The sequence below is a fragment of the Salvia hispanica genome, chromosome 3 (assembly GCF_029641045.1).
Source record: "Salvia hispanica isolate PSC_SH4W2 chromosome 3, Shi_PSC_v1, whole genome shotgun sequence".
NCBI lineage: Eukaryota > Viridiplantae > Streptophyta > Magnoliopsida > Lamiales > Lamiaceae > Salvia > Salvia hispanica.
This window is the reverse complement of record NC_142694.1, coordinates 45,721,759-45,742,129: the sequence shown is the minus strand read 5'-3', so window position 1 is coordinate 45,742,129 and position 20,371 is coordinate 45,721,759. Positions and strand designations below refer to the sequence as shown.

The 20,371-nt window shown below is 37.7% G+C and overlaps 3 protein-coding genes and 1 non-coding gene across 5 annotated transcripts; 2 read left to right on the top strand and 2 right to left on the bottom strand.

Annotated features, from left to right (window-relative positions):
• Positions 1-5,209: 5,209 nt before the first annotated feature.
• Positions 5,210-8,368, top strand: LOC125212758 (3-ketoacyl-CoA synthase 10-like). The gene is made up of 3 exons (XM_048113005.2): positions 5,210-5,702; positions 6,599-7,224; positions 7,616-8,368. Exons 1-3 carry the CDS (start codon positions 5,289-5,291, stop codon positions 8,169-8,171), a joined length of 1,596 nt encoding a protein of 531 aa, XP_047968962.2. The 5' UTR covers positions 5,210-5,288; the 3' UTR covers positions 8,172-8,368.
• A 126-nt stretch (positions 8,369-8,494) lies between these two features.
• On the bottom strand, positions 8,495-12,221 carry LOC125212759 (protein AAL-toxin resistant 7). Of its 2 annotated transcripts, XM_048113007.2 has the most exons (4): positions 11,887-12,220; positions 10,963-11,072; positions 8,962-9,983; positions 8,495-8,814 (listed from the first exon to the last, which is right to left on the bottom strand). In XM_048113007.2, the coding sequence occupies exons 2-4, from the start codon at positions 10,966-10,968 to the stop codon at positions 8,766-8,768; spliced, it is 1,077 nt and encodes a 358-aa protein (XP_047968964.1). In that variant the 5' UTR covers positions 10,969-11,072; positions 11,887-12,220; the 3' UTR covers positions 8,495-8,765. The 2 variants fall into 2 exon arrangements, with proteins under 2 accessions (XP_047968964.1, XP_088923344.1); XM_089067218.1 differs by having other exon boundaries at positions 8,962-11,072; positions 11,887-12,221.
• A 2,052-nt stretch (positions 12,222-14,273) lies between these two features.
• LOC125217314 (U6 spliceosomal RNA) lies at positions 14,274-14,374 on the top strand. Its single transcript, XR_007175726.1, has one exon. It is a non-coding gene; the product is annotated as a U6 spliceosomal RNA (small nuclear RNA).
• A 4,100-nt stretch (positions 14,375-18,474) lies between these two features.
• Positions 18,475-19,769, bottom strand: LOC125216948 (F-box family protein). Its single transcript, XM_048118739.2, has one exon. It carries the CDS (start codon positions 19,724-19,726, stop codon positions 18,611-18,613), a length of 1,116 nt encoding a protein of 371 aa, XP_047974696.1. The 5' UTR covers positions 19,727-19,769; the 3' UTR covers positions 18,475-18,610.
• Between the last annotated feature and the right edge of the window lie 602 nt (positions 19,770-20,371).

Below are 20,371 nucleotides of genomic sequence, written 5' to 3'. Positions count from 1 at the left end.
AGATGAGTCATTTTTTTTTTTTAGTTTGTCTCGATCAAAATAACTCATTACTAAGGACTCGTTCACCTACCTTCATTTTTAATGAATAGATAAATAACTTGGTCTTAAATGGAGTGGTATGGCCCACATATTCCAATTTTATTTCAGATGTTCACTGATCACGATATTAAACTATAATTGCATTTTCCATGATTTTTTATTTTCTTAAAAAGTCCCCCACTTCAGTGGTTTACCTAAATTACCCTCCAAAATTCCCAAAATCATTTCAGTAGCGGGAAAGCAAAAAAATGGGCGCCACTTTGGAATTTTTCAGCAGCCCCCATTCTACAAAAAGGGGTTTTGGGCTACGTCGCTTGCTTTACAGGAATCAAAACTCTTGTTCAACTGGTAATAGGTATGCTCGAATTAGTAATGTTCTTATGTGATTTACTTTAGAATTGGTTGGATTTTGAGTGTAGTGGCCCAATTGGTTTACTTATGTCTCTGCGTCTGTTAATTGTCAACACATCTTCGGCGAGATTTTTCGCGGAATGATTAGCAGGGTATCGTACACAAAGATGCAGCGAGGAGGAGTGAGAATTTGCCCTAGCGATTTTGGGGGAAACTTGAGAGGGGGGAATGAAAAACCAATTTGGGTGAAATGAAGCTGAGGGGTAAAAACGGAATCTTACATCTATTACTGATTTGAATTTTGGGCAATTTTTCTAATGAACAGTGCGGGCCGAGGATATTTTGTAGGGCCAACAAGTAATTCATCTTGGAAAGTAGACGTAAGAATAACTACAGAAATTGAGCCTAAACTTGCTATATCTTACATAGTGAACGGGTCCTAAAAGTGGAAACATCTTTCTTTTTATTTTATTCTCTCTTACTTTACTCTCCTCACTTCACACACAAAATAAAGTTGCATAAATTCTGGTGCCGCCCAAGGACGGGGTCATCTTCATTAGAATGGAGGGAGTAATAAATAGTTAAATTAGAGAGAAAGAAAAATTAGCAGAGTGAATAATAGTATAATAGAAACTCACCACTTTATTATTCTCTCTTAGTCCGCGAATATGAGTCTCATTATTCCATTTTGGTGCGAATAGGAGTCTCGATTCGTTATCATCACAAATAGTCGTAAGAGCCTCACATTTTATGAATATTACTAAATCATTTCACTCACATATTATTTAAAGCTAATAGTGGGACCTATATATCACACTAACTTTTTCACTCACTTTTTTTTAATAATTTTTAAAACTCAAGTTGGAAAGAAATGAGACTCCTAATAATGGATGAAAGGAGTACATATTACTCCAATTGAGACAAAGTCAATATTCCCTCCGTCCCATAATAGATGTCACACTTTCCTTTTTAGTTATTCCACAAAAGATATCATTTTTTTTTTTTGAAAAAAGTTCTCTCTCACATTAATGTAAATATACTCCCTCCGTTCCCAAAGAGTATAAACTTTGAATTCGGTACGGGTTTTAATGCATTATTAGTAAAGTAAGAGAGAGAGATAGATAGAGAAATTTTTTAAGTATTGTTAGTGGAGAATGTGTCCCAACTCATTAGAGCATTCACAGTGGGGCGGACTATAGCCCGCCCTAAGCGACGCCCTATGCACCGCCACGTCAGCATTTTATCCTCCGCCACTTCCACCTGCCATGGGGCGGACTATAGCCCGCCCTAAGCAACGCCCTAAGCATTTTACTTCTATTTTGTATTTATTATATAATTTATGCAAATATATCAAGCAAAATAAATATAAAAAAAAAAACACAATTAATGCAAATCCTACATTTACTTAATTAAAAAAAAATTGCAAAATAAGAAATTAAAAAAAAGGTTACAAAAGAAATAAAAAAAAAAGTGCACTAAATCCGGTCTAGAGTAGTCCCAATCTGCAGGTGAGGCCATCGATCATCCATTGGATGCCTTCGATTTGAGCCAGGTTGGTCGTCTGCATCAGGGCGTTGTGTGCGTCCAACAACGTCCTGTAGTCGGAGGAGGCCACCAAATCAGTGTAGGCATGGGACGCAGCCGAAGTCTCGGTCGGGTTCGCGCTCAGGGTCGAGCTCGGGGCCGGGCTTGCGGCATGGTCAGGCAGCGCCGTGGCGGATGTGGTCGCCTTGCCCTTGGCCTTGGCAGCCTTGATGTCAGGGGGATGATGGGATATCGGAGTGCCGGAACTCTCATCCTCGAACATCGGATTGTTGAGGTCCATTGGAGACGTGCCGCTCTCGCTGCTTGTATAATCAGCGAAGGTGCGCTTCGACGCCCTTTTCTTCGCCACCGTCGATTGTGGAATCATACCACCAACGAACTTCTGCTTCTCCTTCAAGATCGCCCAGGACTGGTAGTGCTTGAAGTCGTCGTACAATGACGTGTACGATCTCACCGCTTTGTCGCGCACATCCGACAAACTCTCGCCGTTGGCCTGCTCCCTCTCGCACTTGTCGTACTTCCCCGCGAACAGATTGACATGCTTCTTGATTTGATCCCAGTGCTTGCCTCGTTGGGGCGGCTTGGCCTCGTTGTACTTTTTGGCGATGCGCTCCCAATATGCCGTAACCTTCTTGTTGTTGGCGAACACCGGATCCTCTGACACATCAATCCAACATCTTGTCAAGACGAAGGATTCGTCCGCGGCGTAGTTCGTCCTTCCCGGGGCGAACTCTTCACACATAGCCATTTGCGGCAACTTCTGGGCTCGTGCCTTGGGCCGCCTCTTCTTGGTGGCGGAGCCCGACACGGCGGCGTGGGCGGCGGATCTGCCGCGAGGAGCAGCGGCGGGGGCGGCGGGTGTGCGGTTCGAAGAAGGCTCCATGTCTGACAGCCCGTACGAGTCCGTGCTGAAGTCGGGATCGTACTGGGCGTTGCTGTCGAATGGCCGGTAGTCGTCGGGTTCTGTACCCGGCCATCGTGCACCACCGAACATCGGACTATTCGGACTTGGGTAATCTCCGGGACTCATTTTGTTAGAAGTGTAGAATATGTAGTGTGAATTTGAGAGTGAAAAAAGTGAAAAATGAGTGAAAAAAATGAGAATATATATAGGTTATGAAAATTAAATAAAATTAAATTTAAAATAAAAAACGCGTCGCATCGTCCGCGATGCCACAGTGGCGGACGATGCGACGGATGATGAGCATCGTCCGTGCTTCGTCCGCGGATGATCGATCGGGCGCGGACGATGGTTAAGCCATCGTCCGCGACGCATCGTCCGCCCCATTGTGGATGCTCATAGAGAGAAAATAGTTTCCAAAATTGAAAATTCATATTCTTTGGGGACGGACGAAAAAAGGAAATAGTGCATACTCTTTAGGGACGGAGGGAATACTATTTTCTCTTTCCACCTTATACACAAAACAACATCCAGTAAAATCCCATGTCATTCTTCAACTATGCCATTTATTATAGGACGAAATATAATTTATCCCGTAAAATCCCATGTCATTTTGCCATCTATTATGAGACGGCGTACAATTTAGGTTTAGAGACTGGAAAAAATCAATATCGTGCAACCATTTATTGCGCTCTACATAATCAATATAACCACTCCGACACTGATTTTCCACTGCAACTTGTGATATATACTAATACTATTACTCCATATTTGTTTTTCTTCTTAGATTTTTTTTAGTTTACGATTACACTAGTTTTAGCATATGGTGAGAACTGAGAACACTGAGAAGTATAAGAATAAATCGAAGGTTAATTAACACTAATGATTTGTGAAATTCTATGCAGTTCGGATTCTGATTGCACAGAGGAAAAATGTAAATTTGGGCTCCAAATATTAAAGATTTGTTCTACTCTACCATGTTGTTGAAGTTCTTATATTGTAGTATAACACCTAAAACTAGCACTATTTACAATATGTGTGCCGCACGCAATAAGTTATTAATGGTCTACTAAAAATTACTCCATGTGTCACAATAAAAGTTCCATAGGTTTCGGTTATAAATAGAACCTAATAATTCAAATGCCTTACACTTTTTCCCTTTAGGTAATTGTAGTATCTACAATATTCAGCTGATTAATTCAAGCATCTAAATTTATGTTGTGTTAGGGCTTTACGCCCATAAATCATAATGAGCAAACCCAATGACTTTAGCACTGCCATTTAGGAGACGGTTCAAGCCTCCATATTATAACATCCAAATTGAATGTTACTAAAAGTAGGCCTTCGGTTCGGTTCCTAACCAAATCGATTGATTGGTTAACCAAAACTACAAGAACCGGAATCAAAACTCAAGCATTTTTGGCCGGTTCTACCCGATTAATGTTACATTTTTAAAAAATAAATATTGTTGTTGGGAGAGCCTCAATCCTAGGCATCCAGCATGTGAGGTGTGGTGTTGTACCGCTTGGCTACACGAACACATGTTATTGTATCTCTTCTCATTTTATTTATATATATATTATTGACATTATTGATCATTACAATTATAAAATTAGGATCAACTTAAAATTTAAATTTAATACGGTTGCTCAAGTAGAACCAAAAACCGAATCCACTTGATCCGGGCCCGGAACCGCCAATTTAACTGATGCGAAACAATTCAATTACTCCTCATTTAACCGATAACAAATTACTCGTTTAAGCAGTTCTAACCTAAAATCAAATCCGAGTGAATCCCAAACCCGGAATTGAAGCGAAAACTGATTTAAAATGATTATGATATGCACAAACAATAAAAATAAATCCTATACCCGCAATTGCACTCTCTAAGGTTCGGGAGATAGTGCCACGAAAACTAGTTCGATTTCTACTTGTGTGATTTCATACTCGACAATGATCCAATAAGGGAAATCTCCGTTTATTTTTGCAAGTTCATACGTACATTATGATTTCAACAATTTAATTATCTCACGTAATAAAGTTCTCTTAGAACAAGGTAGACAACATACACAATGGAGAAACGTCCATCCGTCAAAACTCGACGTAATTTTTCCTTAAAAACACAGATGAAAACAGATACTACTAAATGAGATCCCAAATTCATACGAAATTGCCAGAAGGGAAAAAGATGTCATGATTCGAACTACTTATCATAAATGCAAGAATTAAATGTTGGTTTTGAAAGCCAACCAACCAACTTTTGTGCTCACATTTAATCCTCCCACCACCCTACTCCCATAATAAATACACACAACTCTTTCATCTCCATAACCATCCAACCACACCATTTTATTACAATCCCAAAATCCTATTAATCCAACCCCCCCCCCCCCAAAAAAAAAAAATACTACAAAGCCAAAAAAAAAAAAAAATTCCTAATTGATCGATCGATATGGCTCGAGAGCACGACATGCTATCAACGGAGATAGTGAACCGAGGCATCGAGCCAACGGGGCCGGATGCCGGGTCGATGACGTTCTCGGTGAGGGTGAGGCGGAGGCTGCCGGAGTTTGTGAATTCGGTCAACCTCAAATACGTGAGGTTGGGTTACCACTACTTGATGAATCACGGGGTGTATTTGGCGACGGTGCCGGTGCTGCTGCTGGTGTTCGGGGCGGAGGTCGGGAGCCTGAGGAGGGAGGAGGTGTGGCGGAGGATATGGGACAGCACCGCGGGCTACGACCTCGCCACCGTCGTCGCGTTCGTGGCTCTCTTTGTGTTCACGCTCTCGGTTTACTTCCTCTCGCGGCCGCGTTCCATTTATCTTGTTGATTTTGCTTGCTACAAACCTAGCCACGATTATAAGGTACCATCACTTTTTTTTATAATCCGATTTGTATGAATTGTGTTGTTTTAGGATTAGATTGTGTTAATTTATGCCAATTCTATTTTATTTTATGTTTGCGAAGCATTTTGGATTCCAAATTGGCTTGGTCGACATAATGGAATTAGAAGAATTTTGTCACTTTATGTTTAGACCGAAAATGAAGTGCTACGTATATACTACTACAGGAATAGTCTCTTTTATTTAGGAAGAACAGATTAGTCTTCATAAATCAGAAATTGTTAATTTGTAGATTTTTATTTAGCAGAGAATTTTTATAAAAATATGGGCAAATTATCAAATAGATCTCGACAAATGCTAAACTTTTGGTCTCTTTTACTAAGGAAGAGATTGAAAAGGCTTGATAACTTAGAAATGGACTATTAGTTCATTTTTTTATTTTTTTAAATTTTAATTTGTAGATTTTTACTTTGGAAGAAATTTATTACAATCCATAGGCAAATTATCATATAAATCACAAAATATTGCCAAATTTTAGTATGCCCGATAATTTTCAAATCTTGAGATTTTAGCAATTATCTCATCCTCCATCCTTCCCTTTTTCCGTTAATTGTACACTGATGTGGCAGTCGATTTAAAACACGTGAACAAAATTACATTTTGAACTTAATTAGACGTGTTGTCTAACACCGTTTTTTTATCCACATGTTTTAAACCGGCTGCCACATCAGAGCATAACTCACCGAAAAGATAAGGATAGATAATTGCGAAAATCTCAAAATTCATGAGTTACATTTTTAGAATTCAAAAAGTGTGTAAAAGACAAAATTTCATTGTTTTTCTTGATTTATTTGGCTTATGGTTCAATAAACACATAGCAAACTCATTTGATGAACAAACAATGCCTACTAATGCAGGTAACAAAAGATGAATTCATCTCACTCGCTCGAAAATCCGGCAAATTCGACGAGGCCAGTCTCGAATTCCAGAAGCGGATCCTCGACTCCTCCGGCCTCGGCGACGAGACATACGTCCCGAAATCCATCGGGTCGGGGGAGAACACGGCCACGATGAAGGAGGGGCGCACGGAGGCCTCGGCCGTGATCTTCGGCGCCCTGGACGAGCTCTTCGAGAAGACGCGCCTACGCCCCAAGGACGTGGGCGTGCTCGTGCTCAACTGCAGCCTCTTCAACCCGACCCCGTCCCTCTCGGCCATGATCATCAACCACTACAAGATGCGGGGCAACATCCTCAGCTTCAACCTCGGCGGCATGGGCTGCAGCGCCGGCCTCATCGCCCTCGACCTCGCCCGCGACATGCTCCAGGCCAACCCCAACAACTACGCCGTCGTCGTCAGCACCGAGATGGTCGGGTTTAACTGGTACCCCGGGAAGGACCGCTCCATGCTCATCCCCAACTGCTACTTCCGTATGGGCTGCTCCGCTGTCCTCCTCTCCAACCGCCGCCGCGATGGCCGCAGGGCCAAGTACAGCCTAGAGCACATCGTCCGCACCCACAAGGGTGCAGACGACCGCAGCTTCAGGTACTGTCACTATAAAAAAAACTTATCTTTTAAGGACACAAAAATAGAAGGTGAAACAATTAATTTGCGTTGAAATTTAATTGGTACCCTGGGAAGGACATGATCAATTTCTTAAATTTTGTGCGCAAAATGAGCGCCTCAATTATGGTGGGACGAAGGGAGTACAATTTAGGATGAAAAAAAAAGTGTCACTAGATTATGGACAAATTATGTTAATATTTTATTTTATAGGCCACTTCTATTTGCATCCCTAATTTTAGTTTGGACATCAAGATGTTTTTCGTAAGCGATTGTATATATAAAAACAAAGATTAGCGTTCTTAATTGCATTAAAAAATAGGTCTTTTAAGGAGGTGAGTGGTTCATTTCTAACAATATTGTATGAAAACAGGAGCGTGCACCAAGAAGAGGACAGCGAGAAGCACAAGGGGCTTAAAATCAGCAAAGACCTAGTGGAGGTCGGAGGCGACGCGATCAAGACGAACATCACGACGCTGGGGCCTTTAGTCCTCCCGTTCTCCGAGCAGCTCCTCTTCCTCTCGACGCTTGTCTGGAAGACGGTCATGGGCGGCCCGCAGCCGCCCAAGCCTTACATCCCCGACTACAAGCTTGCGTTCGAGCACTTCTGCATGCACGCGGCCAGCAAGACCGTGCTGGACGAGCTGCAGAGGAACCTCAAGCTCAGCGACGAGAATCTCGAGGCATCCCGCGCCACTCTGCACAGGTTCGGCAACACCTCCAGCAGCTCCATTTGGTACGAGCTGGCCTACCTCGAGGCCAAGGAGCGGGTCAAGAGAGGGGATCGTGTCTGGCAGCTGTCGTTTGGCTCGGGTTTCAAGTGCAACAGCGTCGTCTGGAAGTCGCTGAGGAGGAGCCGGAGGCCCGAGACTGGCCCCTGGGTCGACTGCATCCACAGGTATCCTGTGCAGGGGAATGGGGTTTTTTAGATGATTTGTTTTCATTACACTATTCCAATACTTTGCAAAGACATTGTGTACGTTCCATTCTTTTTTTTTTAGTTTTGGTTTTTACTTTGGAAGGAAAAGGAGTCGTTATAGACATGAGTGGATGACAAGAAAAGAAATTGTGTACGTATTTTACCTGGTTGGATAATGCCTAATGGACTTGAAACTGTGTTTGAATAGATGAAGAAGTAAGAAAACAATATTTCAAAACAAATCATCTTTATGCATTTTCATTACATTCATAGCCTCTTTATCAGAAAGATAGAAACACAGGGATGAAAGGAGAGAATATGTGGCACGCAGAGTTTCATCAGATTTTCCTTGTATTATATTAAGCTTGAAAATGGGATTTTTGCAATTACAAACTACTAAGAAATGGAGTACTATGTTACAACTTCAATCAACAAAAAATTGGATTGCCTGATTTGGTTACACAGGCAGACAAGTCTTATTCGAAATATTTGGAAAAATATAAGTATTTTATAAGCTCCAGGTGCCCAAGCGGTGGGCAGGAGGAGGACGGGAAGGCTACCGGCGATTTGATTATTATGCGAAAAAAGGAACAATCAATCTTTCTCAGGCTAACCAGTCACCATCCATCCCTTCGATTTCTCCGATATCCATGCTGCAAAATTTGAAAAACAGAGAGAAAAAAAAAGACAACAAATCATTTTCACATTCAAGGAAAAGAGTCATGCGAGATATAAAAAGACTGAAATTATAAGATAATAAGTCAAAATTTGTAAGAATGCAGACACAAACTAGTTCTTACCACGGCAAAGCAGGATCTTCAAAGTAATTATCAGAGTTCACATCCTGCAAGCAGCCGTCGTTCGCATTGAGCCAGGCTGGGAACTCCATGACTTCATCAAATGGGAAATCCTGAACACTCTGATTCTCAGGTGTGATTTCCATTGCCTTCAAGAATTTGAGCCACCAAGCCGAATTCACCAAGTTCAAAGTATCATCCCACTCCATCTGGTATTGGTCTCCAATTGACTTGATCTCAGCAATCTCCTTATCATCCATCACAGCATGCAAACCGGAATCTCCAAACTCAGCCACCGAAGCTGGTGGTCCCATGCATGGAATTTCCTCGGTGGTGGCTGAAAGAGGGGAGGAAGAGGTTGATGGGGATGAGGATGAGTAAATTGATGAATGATTTGTACTACTGAGGAAAGTGGAATCCAAGTTGTTAAAATCTTGAAGATTTAGATTGAGGCCAAGTGTTTGGCTAGGCAGTGTGAAGTTGAAATTTTCTTGGACAGGTGGTAGTGGTGGTGGTGCAATCGGAGAAATGGACCAAGAATACGGAGATGAAAATCCCGGTGATTGGGAGAAATTATCAGGATAACTTCTTGGGAATTTATCAGGAATTGAGGAATTTGAAGCATAAAATCTTGGATTTCTCCTGAATTTCAATTTGTCTTCTTGTTCTAAAGAAAAATGATGAGATGAAGGCTCAAACACCTGAGTTTGGGAGGTTATCTCCATTTGCTGCTGCTGCTGTCTTTCAGTGGCTTTTTTCATAGCTGCTCTATGATACTTAAGGGCAGTGACGATTTCTCGCCGCGCTTCAGCCATATTCAGCAGCCTCTCTTGGTAGGGTCTGCTGGTATGCAGCCGTCTCCTTACTTGCTTTTTGTGTGGTTGAGGCGGCGGAGGGGATTTTTCTTTTTTCTGATCAGAAAATCCATCACAGCTACTTCCAAACAAGCTTTCATTGCTCGAATTCCCATCTCCCTCTAAGCTGGAACTGGATGAATCTTTGGTTTTTGAAGAGGAAGAGGATAACTGTTTAACAAGGCTTCGAATGTAAGCACCCGACAAATGAGGCTCATTCTCGGTTTCAACTCCACCATTTTTAGACTTTGACAAAGAAGACTTACCCCTCATATTTCTCTAACTAACAAGATTTTTTTCAAGTTTGGAAATTAAAAGAGAAGATTGGAAGGATGAAGAGAAGGTAAGGTGGGTCTAGAAAATCAAGCTTTAGCTTTTCTGAGGGCTGAAGCATAGAATGCAGATAACAGGTAGGATGAAGAGGTGCTCGTGGGTGTTATAAATAGCTGGCAACACAGTTTAGGCTTTTAAATTCTCTTGGAATTTTCCCTATTTTGGCAAACAACTAGGTTTCTAATTTTCTTTTTATCTGTGGGGAAGACACTATTCAGTAGGTAGTTAGAGGAAGTTTCACATTTGATTTTGCCCTGTTGCTGCAGAAAGTCATCTTCAATTGCTTTTTACCAGATTCCTGACTACCAACGAATTTCACAGTCCTATTTTTATTTAATCCTCGAGAAATGCTTCTAAGGACCAACTTTTCTTTTATTAACTAACAATTCATGCTTTTGAAGGCAAGCACATCCTATCAAAATAACCATTCAAATTTAATTTTGTTTGACTCTTGGCTTAAGTAGTAGAATGAATTTGGGGCATCAACATTGACGGCATAGTATTTTACACATGAATCAAGTTCACATTCAAACAAAGAGAAATGTTACCATGCCATAATAAGACAGTTATAGATTTCGAGTAGTTTCCATATGCAATAAGACCAGCTCTGGGAAGATCAGAATGAAGGCAACAGAAACAGACAGGACGGCGAAAATAATGTATTTTTGAACATGTAACAATATGAAATGTTGTTCTTCAACTTTCAATATTTTGAATATTTTTAATTGCTCAACATGATTAAGTCAGTTGATGAAACGAACTTGGACCATTTATAAAGTCATAAAAACAGACTGAATAGGACAGAAAAGGTCCATACCTTCATCCCCTCATTGTTTCAGTTGTCATTTGCTTTCATGCTCCTTTCCCCCTAAACAGCTTTTTGGCTTATTGGTTTATGAGTGTTTTACAATGGCTCCGCGGCAGCACCTGTTGCAAAAACAATTATAGTATGTTACTATTTCGAATACATTTCTGAATCTAAAAGAAATACTATAAGTTATTTACACACTGTAATAACCCTCAACAGCATCATATTAATTGCTATTTCTTGAAGAAACATTTTTTCTCAATTGCTTCTGGTCTAATGCTAATTTACACAATATCCAGACTTTATCAATCAAAATAGCAAACCAACTTGAGTTTGAACTCGTGTGATACAAACAGAGCAGATAATGTTTCAGTAATTCTGTTGAGCCAAGTTATGTGATCCATTCTTTGGTACATAAAAAAGAAATGCTACTAATTTTCTGCTAAATACAAAATTCAATCAACTGCATTTTTGCAGCATCCAGAAGCAACCAATGAGTTATCAGTTATCCAAATTAACCACCAATCTTTGCAAGTCCTTCCATTTTCCAATTGAATGATTAATTACTACATTAATAAAATTTAACTCTATCTCCATTTTCCTCCTTGGTACCTGTTTTTAGAAATTTCTAGTGGTATTTTCTACAGATTTATAGTATGAGATTTTCATATAATTTTTGGAACAATTCATGTTTTCACTTTAAATTCTTCTCAGGAATGCAACAGTAAATATAAGAAATCTTAACCTCATACCGAAAATATTAATAATCTCCCAAAATTTTCCAATTCAAAGACGAAAATATATGGATTGACATAAGACATCAAATAAAATAATGAAGCAGTAAAAGAAAAGGTGCGGCGCCACTGGATAATATCCAAAAAAAATGATCCCAATTATTTTTACAAAAAAAAAAAGAAGGAAAAATAAAAAAACCTGCTGCAGCTTCGACCAATCCGGTTCCGCCGCAGACGCCTGTGGTGGTTTGGACGAATGGAATGGTTCCACAACATTTTCCGCCATAACTGTATAATAAATATTCATTCATACGCGTATGATTCCTTTCACACCGCCGCTGCCGAAAATGTCTGTATTCAATTATTATATTGTTTTGTGATGGTGATGATGAGAGAAACTTGATGTGAATCAAGTTGCCAAGATGTGGGGAGATACCGATCAAATTTTGTGATTTGCTCTTTTCTAAGATATGGAGTTTGTGGTTTAGCTGGAGCCTGGAGGAGAGTAGAGTAAGGGTATCTGTAAGCCCCAAATTAATAACAAGATGAAAACTTTACTTATTAGGAAAAAATAAAAACTTGTTTCAATATTTATATATTGTTTAATTTGTTACTTACTTTCATTTTGATCTATTGATTATCATTAATTAGATAAATACATAAACAATAAGGGGTTAGACGATGAGTCAAATAGAGGAGGCAATATTATCAAAGTCGACAAATTTAGAGAGTCATCGTGTAATCGTCATGTCGTCGTTATTGAAATTAATATAGTAGGCAATAAATTACAACAATATGCAAATTAATTGATTTAGATCACTTACAATTCCTCCGTCCACAAAAAATTTCTAAAATTGATAAAACAAGAGAGAATGAGAAAAAATAGATAAAGTTAAAGAAAGAGGAGAAAAAATGGGTAAAATGTAAAAGAAGAGAGAGAAAATAGATAAAGTAGAAGACACAAACTTTCCATTTTTAAAAATTAAATTAATTTTTGTGGACATTCTAAAATGGCAAAATTGGACTATTTTTCATGGATGGAGGAAGTATTTGAAAGGCGATTCCATTGTCCCGGGATTTCACACCCCGACACGATAGAAACGTAAATAAAAAATACAGTTAAAAGTAATATGATTAAATGAAAATATAGTTTATTTTAGTAATAAGATGTACTTGTAGTAATATGGATTACTACACTTTTCTAATGCTACGTTGTTGTAAACATGAATTTTCATTTTTCATTACGTACGTGAATTAAGGTTTGCATGTCATTAAACAATAAATGAAGTACTTGTCTAGTAGTAATTCTGCATAGACCATGCCACTTCTTCCCTAATCACTCCTTTTAATTCCCATACATTTTGTGTATAACACATATTTTTTTTAATTATTATTATTATTATTATTATTATAGGATACATAATTTATTAGTTGGTTGGTACGTTTAATAAAACATGGGAAGAGGGGGACCAGCCTCGCAAGACGAGACCCGTAAAAGTTTTTTTTTTTAATCTCTGAACTAATCTTGTAATGTCGGGCTTGCAGAATAGGACAGAAGGTCTTCCAGTTGGTTTTTTGACCACAGGTGTTCCGAATTGATCTTGTTCGGCCGGCTTTGCAGTTTAAGGCCGGAAGTCTCCCAGTGGGTGGCGGGTTTGAACTCGTGACCTAAAGGCAACTATAGCTCCGCGCTGCGAACTGTGCTAAAACCCGTTGGTCTGTAAAATCTAACTTGACGTAAAACTAACGTAAAATCTGAATTGACCGTCAGTATATCTTCATGCTCTCAAATTTCAACTAATGAATAATATGCATGTACTATTCATTTATTAAATGTAATTAAGTGAAAAGGTGGTCCCTTAACGTTGTGAAATCAGTTGGCTGTTACGTAAATAAATATGGATTTAGACAAAAGGAAAAATTGTGGTCCAGAATTCAGATCTTGTTTACATTTTTACAGTGGGATTCTTGTTTTACTTATATGCTTCAGTGTATAATAGGACCTAGAGCTGTCAAAATGCTGCAAATGTCAACTCTACTTTGCATGAACTCCAACTTCGACGTTAATGTTGTGGAATAAATCTCAATAACATCAGTGAGTATATGTAACATCAATTTACTTAATTAAGCAATACATCATAAGTGATTGTTAAGAAATGGTATTTCCCTAAAGCAATTGCGTCATAAATAGCGATGCAGATTCAACTTGAAATTTAAGAGTTAAACCTGAAAAAATAATACTTCCCTCTGTCTCCAAAGAATATACACTACTTTGGGTTCAACACAGGTTATAATAAAAAATTAGTAAAGTATGGGAGAGGTATAGACAAAAAGTAATAAAAGGATTGTTAGTGGAGAATGAGTCTCATCTCATTAGAGAGAAAAGAGTTTTCAAATTTAGAAAGTGCATATTCTTATGGGATGGACTAAATTGGAAAGAGTGCATATTCTTGTGGGACGGAGAGAGTAGGAAAAATAAAAGGTTAGGGTCAACTTTTCATAACTCGGAAATCATATCTAGGTTCTTCGACCAAATTGCGAAATGGTCGGCGTGTTATATGGGCTGATCCAGGAGGTTGTCCCAATGTCCCTTCGGGAGCATTTGATAAAATTAGAAAGATACAAAGAAGATTAGTGTGACCTCTATGCAAGGAAGGATGATACCAATAGATTGAGAAATAGCTTATCCGGGTAGATTGATGGTCAGCCTGAAGGACTAGCGGAGCATTATATATATATATATATGACATGAATAAAAATTTAAATCATATTTGTTTGAGTTTTGAAATTTCTATTATTAAATTATATGACAAATTAAGAAGTCAGCATATTTATTAAAAATATTATAAATATAGATTCGATTTTTACATATAATGGATTCTAATAAATTATATATATTTTTTTAAATACACTAATGCTTGTACGTAAATACGTAATGCTTGTATGTATCTATCTAGTTTAGCAAATGAGAGCGCGGCCAAGTTAGTTATAAGAATTAGAAGAAGCTTCAAATTTTAATAAATTAAAAGAAGAGTAGTTATATGTTAAATATATATGTAGGGATATGTTAAAATGAAATATATATCAAGGAAATATAGTACTCCAGATTTTGTAACAAATGTATATTCCAAATTTTTATTTCAATTGCATGCTAAAATATGTAATGAATATAAGCAAACTAAAACATTATTCTCCGTAAATGAAGATCTAACAAACAGAAGATCTAAATTAATTTAAGCTGAACCTTGAGAAAATTGAGAAATTGAAGACATTATGAATGGGCATTGAATGAGGTAGTCACTTTCAAATGACAAACTGTAAGGTCACTTTCCGGTATAAGTGGGGGTGTGACATTATAATTTAAGGGGACCATATAATAATAAATTACTATCATCTATATATTTGAGTTTTCCCCACTTACGAATTATACAACCATGCACCGCCCTTGCCCTCCTTTCCTATTCACCTGTCTATTTAACCAACCAAAAACGACCTTCTAGGTTAATAATAAAACTAAACTCTATTTATATTTTTCAAATTATCCAATTTATACGAAGGTGGTATTCAGTTCGTTAGATAAAATAATACTTCCTATACTTTTTTTTAGTTTGTCCCTGAAAAATATGAACATTCTGATTTTGAAAATTCAATTACATTTACAGTAATATAGACCTCATTTTCCACTAATACTATTTCCACTATCCTCTCTCTTTTTATCTTTCACTTCATCATTTGCGCATTAAAATTGTATTTAATACGCGAAGTTATAATAGAAATTGTCGAGGATTAAATTAGGCACAGGGTTGAAAGTAAAATGATTTGTTATGAAATACAATCTAATTATGAAGATTATAAAGGAAGATTAAGATAGATTGTCGTAATTGAACTTTTGACCAATATTTACATTAAAGTCATGCAGTCCACTACAAATATATTGGTAGTAGACGAAGATACTTGTATTATAACAGGAAAGTGCTTTAATGCACAATTTAATCTTTCATCAATCGAAACACGATACGGCTGGAAATTGGAATGGTCACCCAAAGAAGGCCCAATTGTGTTAAGTGTTAATACATTATCTGGCCTAGTTAAATAACTTAAATTAAAATTGGTATTCATTTTACTATTTTTTATTTTTTTGTTGGTGTGTATCTAAGTTTGTATAAGCATTATATAACATTTGGACGAAATTTTTTTGTCCACTGGCTAAGTTGAAGCACCGAAAAGAAATTATATTGACGTTGAAAAAGAATTTGGGTTTTATAGTAGTATTGTTACGTTGTTTATTGGTTTACGTATTGATTATTAATTTGGTTATTAGAATTGAACATGATATGTAATTTATATAAATCTATTAATCTAAAAACGAAATTATTGTTGTATACTCCATATTTTTATTAATCTATATATATTTATGTTGTATTGAGACGACGTGGGGTTATATATTAGGTGATAGCAGTGTGCAGTATCAACTATGAATTGTTTTTATTTTTTTGTTATTAATATGATGGATAGCGTGGAGCATTAATTATGATGAATTAAGATGGTGATAATATATAGTGACATATCACAGTCGCTCAACAACTGAAATTTTATTACTCCGTATGTTTTTTAGTTTAGAGTGAATTAATTTGATGCACGCACGCATCGCAGTTCTGGAATCACTGCACAGGATGCAGAAAGAAAATGAACCATCACGTCTTACTACATTTAATTAATTAATGCTTCAATTTCATTTTATTGCACAATATTGAAGCTTCTAGTTCATTTGAAGAGTAGGAAAATTATTATCCATTTACTCACTTATTTACTGATTTGATACTGATCGACATGTAGCATATTTATCTGGGGCTAATAGGTTTTAAGATCACAATATCTTCTAAATACTACTCTCCCTTGTCTGACAATATACATCTATATTTTATTATTTAATTTGGTCTATTGGTCATTACATAATTTATTTACTATGATTTATTATGTTTGCTAAGTGAATATCACCTTCTATTAATAGTTAAGACTAAATTGATTAGAGATTGGCACAGATCACGCAACTAGTAACATTTTTTACATCTAATTTCTCTTTTTCACACTTGCAAAATTCATTAAAAAAAAACTACAAACTACAAAGTACTATAAAACAAACAAACCTATAAATACAATTGAAATACGAAATTACAAATGCATAATTGATGCTTAAAAAGGATGAAAATTACTCATCCAGTTTCAACTATTAAATTTTTTTCATATATGCTTAACCAAGTCATCCAAAGTTTTGTGAGTGTTTTTTATTCAAAAGTTAGAGCTTTATTTTTCATATAAGAAACTAGACTTGCAATTCTATATGTAGAGTATATAAATCATTATTTTCTTCTCTTTTTTTTTAAATCCAATTTAGTGATTATTCCGCTCTTCTTTGTTCACATAAATCCGGAACATTTCGTAGCTTGCAAATAGTTCGGTTGCTCCCGCCAATTGTATTCATACTAGTGAAATACTCATTAGTGCTATGTTTTCTTGCGCTCACTCCAACCATAGCTAGTGTTTGAAGAACTTAAAAGATGTTTTGAAATGAACTTTGATATTCGCCAACATTTGAAAAAAAATTATGAATCATAGGATGAATTGAAATTTTTTTAGTTAAAGAATAATTATTCTATCATCCATAATAAACAAAAAGAGATACAAAATAAATAAGAGAGTAAGAAAAGCTGAGATTTTATTTACAAAAGTAGAACATATGTTGTCTATCAATCCAACCTCATTTAACTTTCTAAAGTTTGGTAGGTTAATGAAATCATTCTAAGAAAAATGATCAACTATGTAAATTATCTTAATTGAATGTAATAAATATTCTATTAGAATGTTTAGTAGGTTCTAGAAAAACATCAGTTTTATTTTTACGATTATTTGATAGTATTTGTGTAAAAAATTGGTGCAGAAAAATAATCAGACCATGAAAATCAGAAAAATTTTCCGCAAAATTGGAGTTTATTTTCTTGGGCTTCGTAGGGCCAGCCCTTAATCATGGGCTTTAGAAAAAAAAATAACTTATGCCACCAAATAATAAAAAATGTAGCTAATCTAGATTTATTATAGCCACCACCCAACTATGCCTTAAAATTAATAATATGCACAATTTATATTTTACTAAATCTTTACACTTATATTTCTTCACATTTTTTAAAATTTGTGTTAAATCAAAGTGGATACATATTGCCGAACAAAGGGAGTAGATAATAAATGAAGGAGATGTTATCTTATACTCCTGCAATTAAAAATATAAAATAATTTCACAACAAAAAAACACACAGAAGCTGCGCAAATTCATACTTACTACTACTATTTCTTAAAGATGAACTACTGTAGCCTATACGGATAGAATTAAATTAGCATTTATATTTGTTGGGCACTTGAATTGGGCCATGCATTGCCCGTGACAATGATCTTGGGCTGGGCCTGAAGCTTGGGTGAGTAATAAAGCCCACTAACTTAAGCATAGTTTCAAGTTAATTGAAGTATACCATAAGTCCATACTTTTATAAAATAATAATGTGTATGTATAGATAGTAGGAGTAGTTGACAACCCAACTTTTTTTGCTTTATTGACAAGGTCTAAGTTTAAAGTCCAACAGAGAGTTATGAAAATTAATTTGTTTTAGTTCGTTCAAGATTTTATATATTAGTCCTCATTACTTTTCCTAAGTTGTTTTTAAGATTATCCTTTACAACGACAATGACCAAAACAGAAGCAAATTACTAGACTTCACATAGTCAAAATTGATTGAACTTTTAAAAAAGGATAACTTTGTATTCAACGTACAAGCTGTTGAATTTCCAATAAATATTTGTTAAACATCATCTCAATTCCTATAATGAACTACTCCATACAACTAGAAAAACTAAAATAAAATTAAAAAAATCAATCAAACTTCAATCCTAGGCTCAAATGAAAAAGCAGACACAAATTCCCTCCGGCCGCCGTCCACGGTGCATTCCGGCAACTCCTCCCACTCATTTTCCCCCAAATCACACATCACATACCTACAAATCTCCGCAGAATTCACACACACCAACACCTTCCCGTCGCCGCCGCCCGCGCAATTCACATCCGCCTTCTTCCCATACAATCCGTGTGACATCCACGGCGGCATCGCCGCCCTCTGCTCCCAACGCCTCCCCGCCTCATCCCACCCCCACACACGGAGGCTCGCCGTCTCCAAAAACTCCGACAACAGCACCACGCACATCCTCCCTTCGACCTCCACCAGATCGATCGAGTACTCCGACATCGCCGGCAGCAGCCGCGGATACTCGAAGAAGGACTTCCTCTCCAGATCGCACGCCACCACCGTCCCGCCGGAGCTCAGGAAGTACAGAATTCCGCCGATGAGAAGCGACGCGTACCGCTTCGACGCGCTCCTCTGTATCTGCGTCGTCACCACATTGCCGCATTTGGTTAGGAAATACGGCGTGTGTATTTCTACTCCATTTCTAATTAAAGAAGCCTCCTCGCTCCATCGCTGGGTCAGGGAGCTGTACTCTCTAAATCTGAGATTCGGAAGCTCGCCAGAGAGTAACACGAGCTTGAAATTTTTGCCTTCCGCTGCCATCGCAACGGCGAGCATCGCGGTGGAGGGCGGGGGATCGACGTGGCGGGAGGAGGCGGTGACGGGGTTGGTGACGGTGAAGCCGGCGTCGGGGCGGAGGAAGCAGAGGAGGCCGGCGGCGGCGGCGACGGGGATTTGGTTTAATTTGTTGAGGATTTTCCAATTGAATTCGGCGGAGTCGAAGATGATTGGTGGATTGGGGGTGGTGGTGGAGGGGACCATGAGGAACCAGGGGCGGCGGGAGGGGATTTGGGAGCAGGCGAGTTTGAAGGAGGTAGAGTGGGAGATGGATTTCCAGCGCTTGCAGACGGAGGTGAGGCGGAGGAAGGAGGAGGTGGGGAGCCATGAGAGGACTCTCTCGAGGAGGTCTTGGTTGAGGTCGTTGAGTGGGAATTCGGATGTAGTATCTCTCTTTCTCTTTCTAGCATCCATTTGTTGAGATTGAGAGAGAATGGAGGGAAGTGGGGATGTGATGGTGAAGGGGGGAAGGGGTTAAATAGGGTGGAGGAAATGGGGTTGACAAAGAGTAAAGTGAAAGGTGTTGGGTTTGACAAACATGAATGATTAATAATGAGTCACGGGTGAAGAAGATGCTCTACGACAAAAGATAAAGCCGAAAAGGAGTTGTGCTCAATGGGAAAAAGTGATAGAGGCCCTCCTTCAATACATGTTAGTTTCGAGTAGGCCTGGGTAAATATATCGAAAAAACGGTATATCGATCGTATCGTATTGAATAATATCGAAAAATATCGAATTTTTGGTATACCGAAATTTTCGGTACGATACAATACCGTATCGAAAGTTTTCGGTATGATAACGATATGAATTTTCTTATACCGTGATATACCGTTTTATATCGAATATACGATATATATCGATATTATCAGTATACCGAAATATACCAAAAATCAATACGTATCAAATTATCATACATATCGTTTATACCGTTTATACTGATAATAATAATAATAATAATAATAATAATAATAATAATAATAATAATAATAATAATAGTAGTAGTAGTAATAGGAATAGTAATAGTAATAGTAATAGTAATAGTATAATTTATTTTTTTAA